This window comes from Pleurodeles waltl, chromosome 6 (genome assembly GCF_031143425.1).
Source record: "Pleurodeles waltl isolate 20211129_DDA chromosome 6, aPleWal1.hap1.20221129, whole genome shotgun sequence".
NCBI classification, from domain to species: domain Eukaryota; kingdom Metazoa; phylum Chordata; class Amphibia; order Caudata; family Salamandridae; genus Pleurodeles; species Pleurodeles waltl.
Window position 1 is genome coordinate 1661764410 of NC_090445.1, and position 12380 is coordinate 1661776789.

Below are 12380 nucleotides of genomic sequence, written 5' to 3' on the forward strand. Positions count from 1 at the left end.
CCTCAGTTGGCCTTCTGTGAAATAGGCTAAGGCATAGCATTCTGCCTTGCACGTAATAAGGATAAATTGGGCATTTCCTTAGGATTGCTTTACGTCACTTGATGTGAGTGAGGACTAATCCTTAGACTACAGACTAACTGGTGATTCAAGTAGGTTGGTCTTTATTCTGTGTAGGATATGGAATGTAAACCATGCTGTTTAAGATCTGTTTTGTAAAGTTTTTTTTTTAATTTACATCTTTGTGATTGCCATGAGGATTAGGCTGGAAGAAAACTCTATAGATCCCTTTTGGGGATCAGGGCTATGTTTTGGGGTTCGACTTGCCATTTGACAGCTGAAACAGATTCTGTTTCAGTAGCCTCAGTTTAAGATAGACAGTTTCATCCAGGATTAAATGAGGGAGAGGCATGCTTGTAACTTGTGAATGTCTTTGTTAGATAGACTTAATTTTAATAGTGTATTAGCAAGTCATCGGACTTGATGAAGCAGTTCTACCTATGAGTTAAGAACATAGAGTGTGGAACCTTAAGGACTTCTCAGTTGACTGGGAGCGTGCAAGGGTAGAGTTGGAAGGTCTTTATTCGTACTGAATGTACCAAAAGCTGAATTCCTGCTTAGGGTGCTGGGCTTTCTCTGTTGCTGAATTGACAGTCTGGAACAGTATAATTCTGCTCCATTTTGTTTCTAGTTAGTAAATTACTTTGTAGGCTTTCTTATCCATTTGCCAACCTTATCCCCTGTTGTGTTTATCTTTCCTCTATAGGGCCAAGAAGGTTCTGCAAATGTAAGCTCCATATAAACTCATAACATAACTGATAACATAACATATCTGACAACATAACAAATGTGTGTTAGCTTGAAGGAACCTCCCAAAAACTGTATTGTTGTCTTCATCTATTCAATAGTTGTCAATAATGTTTTATAAAGAAACTGGAGAAACCTGAGCACACATAGGCAGGGACTTTGGCTGCTTAATTTGTAGGGTTATTTGGATTTGTTGTTACAGGGCTAAGGACCAACTGGTACTCCAGAAAGTGGTCATTGGAAAACCAGTGTTACATGGAGTTGGAGTACAACAGACTTTGACATGATATTTCAGCACTGGTGGAGGTAAATAATTTGGTGGCAGTGTCTTAACTCTGCAAAACTGGGAGCAGATGAGAGTTTCTGGAATAGACAGTATTGGGTAATTTTTCGTGCGCTAGGTGTTGTTTACTTACAGATTTGTGTTATGCCTATTATATGGGTGAAGGCTTTCTTTGTTTGGGCCTTAATCATTCTAGAGGTTAGGATGTTTGCTTTAGAGGAAAGTGATGGTGACTAGAGCTAAGTGTTTAATTTTGGGTGATTTCTGTGTCAGAAGATACTGGTAATGTTTGTGAATTGATACATTATTTCGCTGTTATGTCTTATATTGATGAAGACTGTGGACTTATTGACAGAGGGCAAAATGGTTTTCTGCTTTTCAGAATGCTTTTCAGAGGACCAATGAGCAAGCAGGAATTACTTAAGGGACAAGGCTACGGCCCACCCCTCCTTACTGAGATGCTCTAGAGTGACAGCCCTCAAACTTCATAGCTTTCATCGCTGCCCCCACCTGGCATATGGGTGTTGCGAGCAGCGCAGCCAAGGGGGTGGCCCTTTTGAGGTTATGGTGCTGCACAGGACGACGGTCCTTCTCTCATTACAGCACGGCATCAGGGCAAAGACCCTTATTCTTCCATGCAGCCTCCATCTGGCATACAGAAGTCTCAAACAGCGCACATGGGCAAATGGCCGCTGGACCTCGCTCCTTCCAGGCGATTTCATTCTCCTCAAAGGGTCATCTGGTCTTGAGTCAGGCATAAGCTGGTGCACCAGGGAGATTGCTCTTGATTCTCTTGAGTGATGCCTTCCTCACCCAGCTAGAAGACAGGCAGACCTTCAGTGCCTAGTCCTGGTCGCAACAGGCAGCAGTTGTACTGCACTTCTTTGCACTAATGTACAGCTTCAGCTCGACCATTTAGAAGCCTCAAGTTCCCCTTTTTTATAATCAGTTTTCAGACACAAATTTGATTTAGTGTCTCGGTCTTTAAAATTTGTTTAATGATGTTGCTCCTTTTGAAGCTCCCTCTCTCCTGTTCTGTCCTTTGTCCAGGAAGCAGCCTGCCTATCACATTAGGAGTGACTCTAAATCTGATAGCCCCACAACACAGAACTTGCAAAGGTCTCACACCTGGATACCAGCCTCACTGTTGTGTGCTCAACAAAATGTTGCTAAATTGCCCCTACTCTTTATGATTCTCTTTTCAGTCACATCTCCTTCCTGAGATATGCCCAGGCCTCTTTGACCACTGGCCTCTTGTAGAATCAAAAAGGCCCATTAAAGTGCATGGCCTGGCTTCCTCCAGTTTGTGTGTCCCACATTGCTCTCAGGAATGGTGCAACTTTGTCTGTTGGGCTCCTCTACCACCACATATCTTCTCCAGCCAGCACTGGGCTTCCCAGTGTGCTGCTTGCAGGGCTTCATACTCTGTACCACTCACAGGCACATATACATCTTTAGGCACTGCATGCCTTCCATATACTGCACCCATAGGCGCACATGCATACCAGCGTTGTGTATAACAACACGCATGCAGACCTCCATGTATTGTAGCTTTAGGTACGCAAATATGCACATGCTGCCAGCGGTACGTCCATGCTGATGTAGGGCAGGAGTGACCTAAGCACACAGAAGTGGAACTTTACTCATGTCGGCCAGTAGCCCCCTCCCCTGACACAGATAAAAAGGCCTGGCCATATTACTAATTACTTATTACAAAATGGTATGCTGCCTCCACCACGTTTGTTCTACTTTGCTCTTGATAAAGGCAGTACCCTTTATCACTATGAGGGTAGCATGTTGTGTGCCCCTTCCGGACAAACCACACCACAATCCTTGAGAAAGGCACAGGTCATGGTATATGCACATGATCTGCGTTCACCCACGACCAAAATTTGTTACCAAGGATCAAGATACCACTGCAGCCGCGGCACTTGGGCAGGGGTTCACGTCTGTTACCATGTGAGGGAATTTTCTGCCCCCATAGTGCTTTACTTAATTGTTGAGTTAGTTGATGGTGTTCGTGTAGATGTTTGCTTTGGCAAGTATGTCTTGTTTGTGGTGGATTTGTAACTCTGTCATGTCACAGCTGTAGTGAATACATTTAGAAAAATATTTACTTTCTGTCAATTCAGTCCTCGGTAAACCTACTTGCCCACTCGCTATGGCGAGTCATATTTTATCAGGTTGAGCTGTTTTTAGAACCTGCTCGCCTCTTCTGGTGAGTTGACAAAGAACAGGTGTTCTGTTCAGTCAGAAAGTGAAGGAGCAATAAAGACTCATTTAAATCTTCAATCTTCTTCTTGTCACATTTGCTGTGTGTTCAAAGACAGAGGTCAAAAGTCAGTTGGTCTTCTTGCAATTACTATTCCTTCTGACTCCAGAGTTCCAGGATTTTGTAAGGTGAACTGTCAGATCTGCTGTACAAAGTGTGAAATAAAAGGCTGTAAGGTGTCAGGTTTTTCCTAACCCATAACATTTAAATAACTAAGTCAACTGTACAAACATGTCAAAATATATTTCAGTAGTTTTGAAAGACCATTTTTTGTACTTCTGTGTGATGAAAGAATATTTTAATAGGATGAAAACAAATCATAACACTTTACTTGGTGATGTGACAATTATTAATACGTTTTCTGAAACCCAATGGTCACAGATTATTGTTAATACACTGCATAGTTTTATCAGTAAAGCAGCAAGTTAGTGGGAAGGTTTTTGGACATTTTCTGGAAATTTACTGTTTGTAAATGACAGTGCGCTACCACATCATACTTCATTAATATGTTTATTAAAACTGAGAATAATATTACACGCAAAGCGAGTTCTGGGAGTGTATTATCCCCATAAAGTCTCCCTTACACAAGAATCAATAATTCAACGTGTATGGGGAATACTATGAACAGGCTACTCTGGCCCGTTCCACTGACAACAGATCACCAACATGGTGATCTAATTGTCGGCATGGGATGTGGTTGTGGTGGCCGGGTGTTCAATGAAGGATGAAGGTGTTCCCCTCACGGACTAGGTGGTTTCACACACATTATAGTTTCATGCTTCATCATTTGACCACCTACCCTCACCCAGGTAATATGATACCACCTGTGCATACTCAACCTCTTTGTTAAAAGAACTCTGAGGGAGTGCTGAAATTGATCTTTCTGGATAGAGCGGGGATCCAGTTGAAAAGGAATATAAGCTAAAATTACCTCACAAATCACCTGTATAATTTAATCCTTTAATAACGGTGTTTGTTGGTAAGATTAAAAACAATTGAGACAATCTTGAATGTAATGGTTCAAGGTGTCATCAGAATTTATATGGCCAACATTTTTCTGCCCTCTCCTACAGCCAAACTGGTCCGGGGCATTCGTCAGGGCCTAGGATCCCTCCTGTTTATTGGGGGGGGATGAGGGGATGACTAAGTTAGAAAGACCAAAGGGAAGAAAATTAGTGAAATAAATTAAATTAAGAACATGGTGTGCACGTGGTGTGTGTGAAACATCACTGCAAATCACTACACACTAGTGTGAAAAACCATCCTGTGGGTAACACCATCAACTATGCAAATCTATTGACAATGTTGTACTCAGCTCATGTTAGGGCCCTAAACAATACGCACAGGGCAGGGTCTCTTACCCTATGATGAAAAGGCAATTTGCCTCAGGTCTGGGAAGGGGGGTGGGGTTGCCCCTTGTAGTCACACACTGTGAAGTAATGAAGGTCCAAATCAGGAAAGAATGCCAGAAGAATGTCATAGTTATAGATAAATTATGCCACAGTACATTACTCTATAAGCAGCACAAAGCCTGTCTAGAGTCTGGATATGAGGACAAGCTAATTAATGTCATTATCTACATTGGTCAATACGGAGGAAAACGAGGCGTAGGGAATCGCCCAGGAATACCAACATGGATATAGGCACAGAGGTTGCAACCCGTTAGGCATACAGACCCATGTAACAAAATAACATAGAAAACATGACAGACAACAGAAATGTTATCTTGTGAGGTCCCAGAGCGTATTCTTGATGTAGCTCCCAGGGGCTATATGAGGGGGTCCCAGAGCGTATCTTTGATGAGGCCCCCAGGGGGGAGAGTGAGGCACAACTTACTACTCCAAAGGCGCCATCTCATTCCGCAACCTAGAGGTTTCCCTGTCCCAGCCGCTTGCTCGAGTGGGCCGGGACAAAGGAAGACTAGATAAAGCTTATTGGCTCCGACGTCCTGCGGACGCTCAGGCCTGTACTGCTGGCAGCGCGTCTTGCGTGTCACCAGGGCACGTCCTAATTGCCTCACTGAAGGGCCCAGGCTCATGGGAAGTGTAGTCCCGTACGCCCGGGCGCCTTGTCTCTCAGCTGAGAGGCACATTTCAGAAATGACTCATGGGAAAGTTAATCCCTTGAGTCTGATGCACAAATGGAGAAAGGAGAAAGAAGGACGGACAGTGGGTAAAAGAGTTGGGGGGAGAAAGAGGGAAAAAATGGAGGTGAAAAAAATCAAGAAAGAGAAAAGGGGGGGACAGGAAAAGGGAGGGCAGAAAAGGGAAAAAAGGAGAGAAAGTAAAAAGGGGGAGAGATGGAAAGGGGGAGAGGGAAAGGAAGTGGGGGGGGAAGTGAAAAAGGAGAAAAAAGGAGGGGAAAAATCAAGAAAGAGAAAAAGGGGGGTGGGAAGGAGGGGGAAGGAGAGGGGGGTGAGCAAAGTGGAAAAGGGGGAAAAAAATTCAAACTGAGAAACAATCCTGTCCTGATGGCAAAGCTGTTAGTAAACTAAGAGGCAAGCCGTGGCTCATGTGTACCCTGAATGTGGGCTAGGTTTATTATAAATGTAGCAAACATTTAGGGGGTCATTCCCACCCTGGCGGTCCAAGACCGCCAGGGCCGGGCCCCACGGAAGCACCGCCAACAGGCTGGCGGTGCTTCAATGCCCATTCTGACCGCGGCGTTAAAGCCGCGGTCAGAAAAGGGAATCCGGCGGTTTCCCGCCGGATTTCCCCTGCTTGGGCTGAATCTCCATGGCGGCGCTGGAGATTCCGACCCCCTTCCCGCCATCCTGTTCCTGACGGTTTTTACCGCCAGGAAAAGGATGGCGGGAACGGGTGTCGTGGGGCCCCCTAACAGGGCCCCATAAAGATTTTCACTGTCTGCATTGCAGACAGTGAAAATCGCGACGGGTGCAACTGCACCCGTCGCACCCCTGCAACTCCGCCGGCTCCATTCGGAGCCGGTTTCATCGTTGCAGGGCCTTTCCCGCTTGGCCGGCGGGCGCCCCTATGGCGGGCGCCCGCCGGCCCAGCGGGAAAGCCAGAATGTCCTCCGCGGTCTTTTGACCGCGGAGCGGCCAAGTGGCGGTTCCCGCCCAGCGGGCGGCGCCCGCTGCCCGCCGAAGTTGAAATGAGGCCCTTAGTCTCTAACCCCTTCCCCGCCATGGACGTAATGGTTACGTCCATGGCAGCGCACGTGTGGCGCCATGGACGTAACCATTACGTCCTGCTACCGGCCCTCGGGGCAGTGCTAGCGCTCCCCCTGAGGGCCCCCCCCAACCCCACCCAGGTCAGGGCTGAAAGGGGAATCCCTTCCCCTTCAACCCCCGACCCCCTACCCCCATCCCCCCCTGTGACATCAGCGCGCAAGCGCGCACTGACAATCACAGAGCCTCCCCTCTGCTTCCAGCGCGATCGAAAGAGAAATGCTCAGCATTTCTCTTTCGATCACGTGGGGGAGGCAAGGAGAGGCTTCAGAGGGAAGGAAATGTATTTCCTTCCCTTTGAAGTCTCTCCCAGGTTTCAAAAGCCGGATTGCTTGCAATCCGGCTTTTGAAACCCCACTAGACACCAGGGATGTTTTTTTTTTTTTTTTTAAAGTGACATAAGGGAGCGACCCCTTGGGCAAGGGTCGCTCCCAGGGGGGCATTTGTTTTGAAGGCCTTTTCTCCCCCCCCCTGGGGGCAGATCGGCCTATTATTAGGCCGATCTGCCCCCAGGAGGGGCAGAAACCTCTAGACACCAGGGATACTTTATTTTTATTTTTTTTATTTTGTTTTGTGTTTTAGGTGTGGGGAGCGACCCCTTAGGCAAGGGTCGCTCCCATAGGGGGCAAATTATATTTAGGCCATTTAGGCAGATTGGCCTATTTTTATGAGGCCAATCTGCCCCCAAGGGGGGTAGAAACCACTAGACACCAGGGAGTTTTTTTTTTTTTTCACGTAAGGGGAGCGACCCCTTAGGCAAGGGTCGTTCCCCTGGGGGGCAAATTTATTTTAGGCCAATTGTGTCCCCCATGGGGGCAGATCAGCCTATTGTAATTAGGCCGATCTGCCCCCAAGGGGGGCAGAAACCACTAGGCACCAGGGATTTTTTTTGTTGTTGTTTTACAGATGGGGAGCGTCCCCTTAGGCAAGGGTCGCCTCCCTGGAGGAGCAAATTGTATTTAGGCCATTTCTGCCCGCTTTGGGGGCAAATCGGCCGATTTTAGGTCAATCTGCCCCCAAGGGGGGCAGAAACCACTAGGCACCATTGATCCTTTTTTGCGCCGTCACGCAAGGGGAGTGACCTTGTAGGCAAGGGTCGATCCCGGGGGGGGGGGGGGCAAATTTATTTTAGGCCATTTCTGCCCCCCCTGGGGCCGGCTGAGCTAGAGGCCAAAATCCACAGGTAGGCACTGTTTTCTATGAAAAAAATTTATGTGTCCACGTTGTGTTTTGGGCCATTTCCTGTCGCCGGCGCTAGGCCTACCCACACAAGTGAGGTATCATTTGTATCGGGAGACTTGGGGGAACGCTGGGTGGAAGGAAATTTGTGGCTCCTCTCAGGTTCCAGAACTTTCTGTCACCAAAATGTGAGGAAAATGTGTTTTTTTAGCCAAATTTTGTGGTTTGCAAAGGATTCTGGCTAACAGAACCTGGTCAGAGCCCCACAAGTCACCCCATCTTGGATTCCCCTAGGTCTCTGGTTTTCAAAAATGCACAGGTTTGGTAGGTTTCCCTAGGTGCCGGCTGAGCTAGAGGCCATAATCTACAGGTAGGCACTTTGCAAAAAACACCTCTGTTTTCTTTAAAAAAATGTGATGTGTTCACGTTGTGTTTTGGGGCATTTCCTGTTTCGGGCGCTAGGCCTACCCACACAAGTGAGGTATCATTTGTATCGGGAGACTTGGGGGAACGCTGGGTGGAAGGAAATTTGTGGCTCCTCTCAGGTTCCAGAACTTTCTGTCACCAAAATGTGAGGAAAATGTGTTTTTTTAGCCAAATTTTGTGGTTTGCAAAGGATTCAGGCTAACAGAACCTGGTCAGAGCCCCACAAGTCACCCCATCTTGGATTCCCCTAGGTCTCTGGTTTTCAAAAATGCACAGGTTTGGTAGGTTTCCCTAGGTGCCGGCTGAGCTAGAGGCCAAAATCTACAGGTAGGCACTTTGCAAAAAACACCTCTGTTTTCTTTAAAAAAAATGTGATTTGTTCACGTTGTGTTTTGGGGCATTTCCTGTCTCGGGCGCTAGGCCTACCCACACAAGTGAGGTATCATTTGTATCGGGAGACTTGGGGAAACGCTGGGTGGAAGGAAATTTGTGGCTCCTCTCAGGTTCCAGAACTTTCAGTCACCAAAATGTGAGGAAAATGTGTTTTTTTAGCCAAATTTTGAGGTTTGCAAAGGATTCTGGGTAACAGAACTTGGTCAGAGCCCCACACGTCACCCCATTTTGGATTCCCCTAGGTCTCTTGTTTTAAAAAATGCACAGGTTTGGTAGGTTTCCCAAGGTGCCGGCTGAGCTAGAGGCCAAAATCTACAGGTAGGCACTTTGCAAAAATCACCTCTGATTTCTTTCAAAAAATGTGATGGGTCCACGTTGCGTTTTGGGGCATTTCCTGTCGCGGGCGCTAGGCCTACCCACACAAGTGAGGTATCATTTTTATCGGGAGACTTGGGGGAACGCTGGGTGGAAGGAAATTTGTGGCTCCTCTCTGATTCCAGAACTTTCTGTCACCAAAATGTGAGGAAAACGTGTTTTTTTTTAGCCAAATTTTGAGGTTTGCAAAGGATTCTGTGTAACAGAACCTGGTCAGAGTCCCACAAGTCACCCCATCTTGGATTCCCCTAGGTCTCTAGTTTTAAAAAAATGCACAGGTTTGGTAGGTTTACCTAGGTGCCGGCTGAGCTAGAGGCCAAAATCTACAGGTAGGCACTTTGCAAAAAACACCTCTGTTTTCTTTCAAAAAATGTGATGGGTCCATGTTGCGTTTTGGGGCATTTCCTGTCGCGGGCGCTAGGCCTACCCACACAAGTGAGGTAACATTTTTATCGGGATACTTGGGGGAACGCTGGGTGGTGTGAAATTTGTGGCTCCTCTCTGATTCCAGAACTTTCTGTCACCAAAATTTGAGGAAAATGTGTTTTTTTAGCCAAAGTTTGAGGTTTGCAAAGGATTCTGGGTAACAGAACCTGGTCAGAGCCCCACAAGTCACCCCATCTTGGATTCCCCTAGGTCTCTAGTTTTCAAAAATGCACAGGTTTGGTAGGTTTCCCTAGGTGGCGGCTGAGCTAGAGGCTAAAATCTACAGGTAGGCACTCCTCTGTTTTCTTTCAAAAAGTGTGATGTGTCCACGTTGCGTTTTGGGGCGTTTCCTGTCGCGGGCACTAGGCCTACCCACACAAGTGAGGTATAATTTTTATCGGGAGACTTGGGGGAACATAGATTAGCAAAACAAGTGTTATTGCCCCTTGTCTTTCTCTACATTTTATCCTTCCAAATATAAGAGAGTGTGTAAAAAATACATCTATTTGAGAAATGCCCTGTAATTCACATGCTAGTATGGTCACCCCGGAATTCAGTGATGTGCAAATAACCACTGCTCCTCAACACCTTATCTTGTGCCCTTTTTGGAAATACAAAGGTTTTCTTAATAGCTATTTTTCACTCTTTATATTTCAGCAAATGAATTGCTGTATACCCAGTATAGAATGAAAACGCACTGCAGGGTGCAGCTCATTTATTGGCTCTGGGTACCTAGGGTTCTTGATGAACCTACAAGCCCTATATATCCCCGCAACCAGAAGAGTCCAGCAGACATAACGGTATATTGCTTTCAAAAATCTGACATTGCAGGAAAAAGTTACAGAGTAAAACGTAGAGAAAAATTGCAGATTTTTTCATCTCAATTTCAATATTTTGTTTTTTCAGTTGGTATTTTCTGTAGGAAACCCTTGTAGGATCTACACAAATAACCCCTTGCTGAATTCAGAATTTTGTCTACTTTTCAGGAATGTTGCTGTGTCTGGGATCCAGCATTGGTTTCATGCCCATTTCTGTCACTGACTGGAAGGAGGCTGAAAGCACAAAAAATCGTAAAAATGGGGTATGTCCCAGTAAAATGCCACAATTGTGTTGAAAAATTGGGTTTTCTGATTCAAGTCTGCCTGTTCCTGAAAGCTAGGAAGCTGGTGATTTTAGCATCGCAAACCCTTTGTTGATGCCATTTTCAGGGAAAAAACCACAAGCCTTCTTCTGCAGCCCCGTTTTCCCATTTTTTTGAAAAAAACGAAATTTTCACTGTATTTGGCTAATTTATTGGCCTCCTTCTGGGGAACCCACAAAGTCTGGGTACCTCTAGAATCCCTAGGATGTTGGAAAAAAAGGACGCAAATTTGGCGTGGGTAGCTTATGTGAACAAAAAGTTGTGAGGGCCTAAGCATGAACTGCCCCAAATAGCAAAAAAAAGGCTTGGCACCTGAGGGGGAAAAGGCCTGGCAGCGAAGGGGTTAATGAAACAAAATTGTTTTTTTTGTAAAGCTGAAATGCTGAACTCACATTTTTGAAGGTGCACTCAGATTTGAGAATGAAGAAAAAGGCGACTAGGTAAAATAAAGTATTTGCCTAGGATAACAATTTGAGACCGGTTTCCAGGTCAAGTACATAACAGTTATGTCATGTAGATTATTCAAGTTACTGGACCTGTAGGTCTAGTTACATTTTTATGATTTTTCGAGGCCTGTAGGTTAGAATATTTTTATCCTGCAAATGGTAGTTCTGTCTAGACTGTTGGCTGTTATGTTGTTTTTTACATGCATTGCAAATGCTGGAATGTTTCCCTCCTCAGAATTGCATTATGAAAAGGTAGGAGAGTACAATTAAAATAGAAACGTTTTCAGTTCTGATTCCAATCAGCTGTGTTCTTCATTTTGAAACTAGCCTCAAAGCTGTATTAAGAGTTTTTTTTTTTTTTCCAAGTGCTCACTGGATTCATGACTTCTTCCCAGTTGAGTATTGGAGTGCTGTCTTTGGTTGCTTTTCTGGTTACTGGACTAGTTGAACTTAAGTGCACAAAATATTTGCAGCATAATATACAGTGAATCCCAACATAGCAAATTTGTCCTTTCTTTGAAACACAATCCTTTCCCGTTGTCTCTTTCCAGAGTTTAGATTCAAGCTAGTGCTATGAATGTAAAGTACTTTTGGAACAATGTATCCATTGAAGCGAAATGTATACTGTCTTTTCTGCCACACTGAAAGATGTATTTATTTTCTCTCTTTTTTTTTTTTTTTATCCTGTAGAAGTAGAGTATGCCACTGTTACAACACGCATTGTCTCCCAGATCAAGACCAAAGGCGCACTGGGCATTTGCTTTACATTTTTTGGCACCTCGTTTCTCTTTATTACGTCCCATTTCACATGTAAGTTCCTCGAGAGGCATACCGCCAGTTTCTACATTATGTTTCTTCTGATCATTTGTTTGTTTGGATTTGTACAGCTCAAACTAAAATGCCTGCTGGTTTCACAACTAAAGTTCAGTTCCAAAGTTATAGGACATACTGTGTGGAGATACAGAAGCATTAGCTGTCAGTGGGTAAATAAGCACCTAAAGTAAATGGGACATTTATTAATATAGTTCTTTCTTCTAACTGCTACAGATGTGTCTACTGATGAACTAATGTTTAAGTTTGTAAAGCACACCTCACCTGAATTTAGAGTCCTTCACATATAACACAAATTATCTATTGTGTGTGCGTCTTTGTTGCTTTTTAGAGTCTTCTGTAATATTCAGTCTCCTTATTTGACTATTTTAAAGAGATGCTTTTTAAAATCTAGACCAAAATGTGAATAGAATGAATCATTACTAGATCTTCAGAGCATGTTCCAAGAAAACAAACATGATCAATCAACTGCAGGGCTAGTTTCGTGGGTTTAGCCACCCGAGGTGCGGTGACATAATGGAATCTTTATTTTCTAATCATATCCATAAGGATATTGTCAGTCTTTTAATAATTACGTTTTAAAAAGACAGGGTATTGCTATACATTTTAAAAAG

The 12380-nt window shown here is 44.8% G+C and overlaps 1 protein-coding gene across 2 annotated transcripts in view; it reads left to right on the plus strand.

The window, feature by feature from the left end:
- The window catches only part of INPP5E (inositol polyphosphate-5-phosphatase E), a 238358-nt gene that overhangs the window by 102918 nt on the left and 123060 nt on the right, over positions 1–12380 (plus strand). For both annotated transcript variants that reach the window (XM_069241603.1, XM_069241604.1), the window contains exon 6: positions 11626–11745. In XM_069241603.1, the coding sequence (XP_069097704.1) occupies positions 11626–11745 (120 nt within the window). The remainder of the gene's footprint in view (positions 1–11625; positions 11746–12380) is intronic.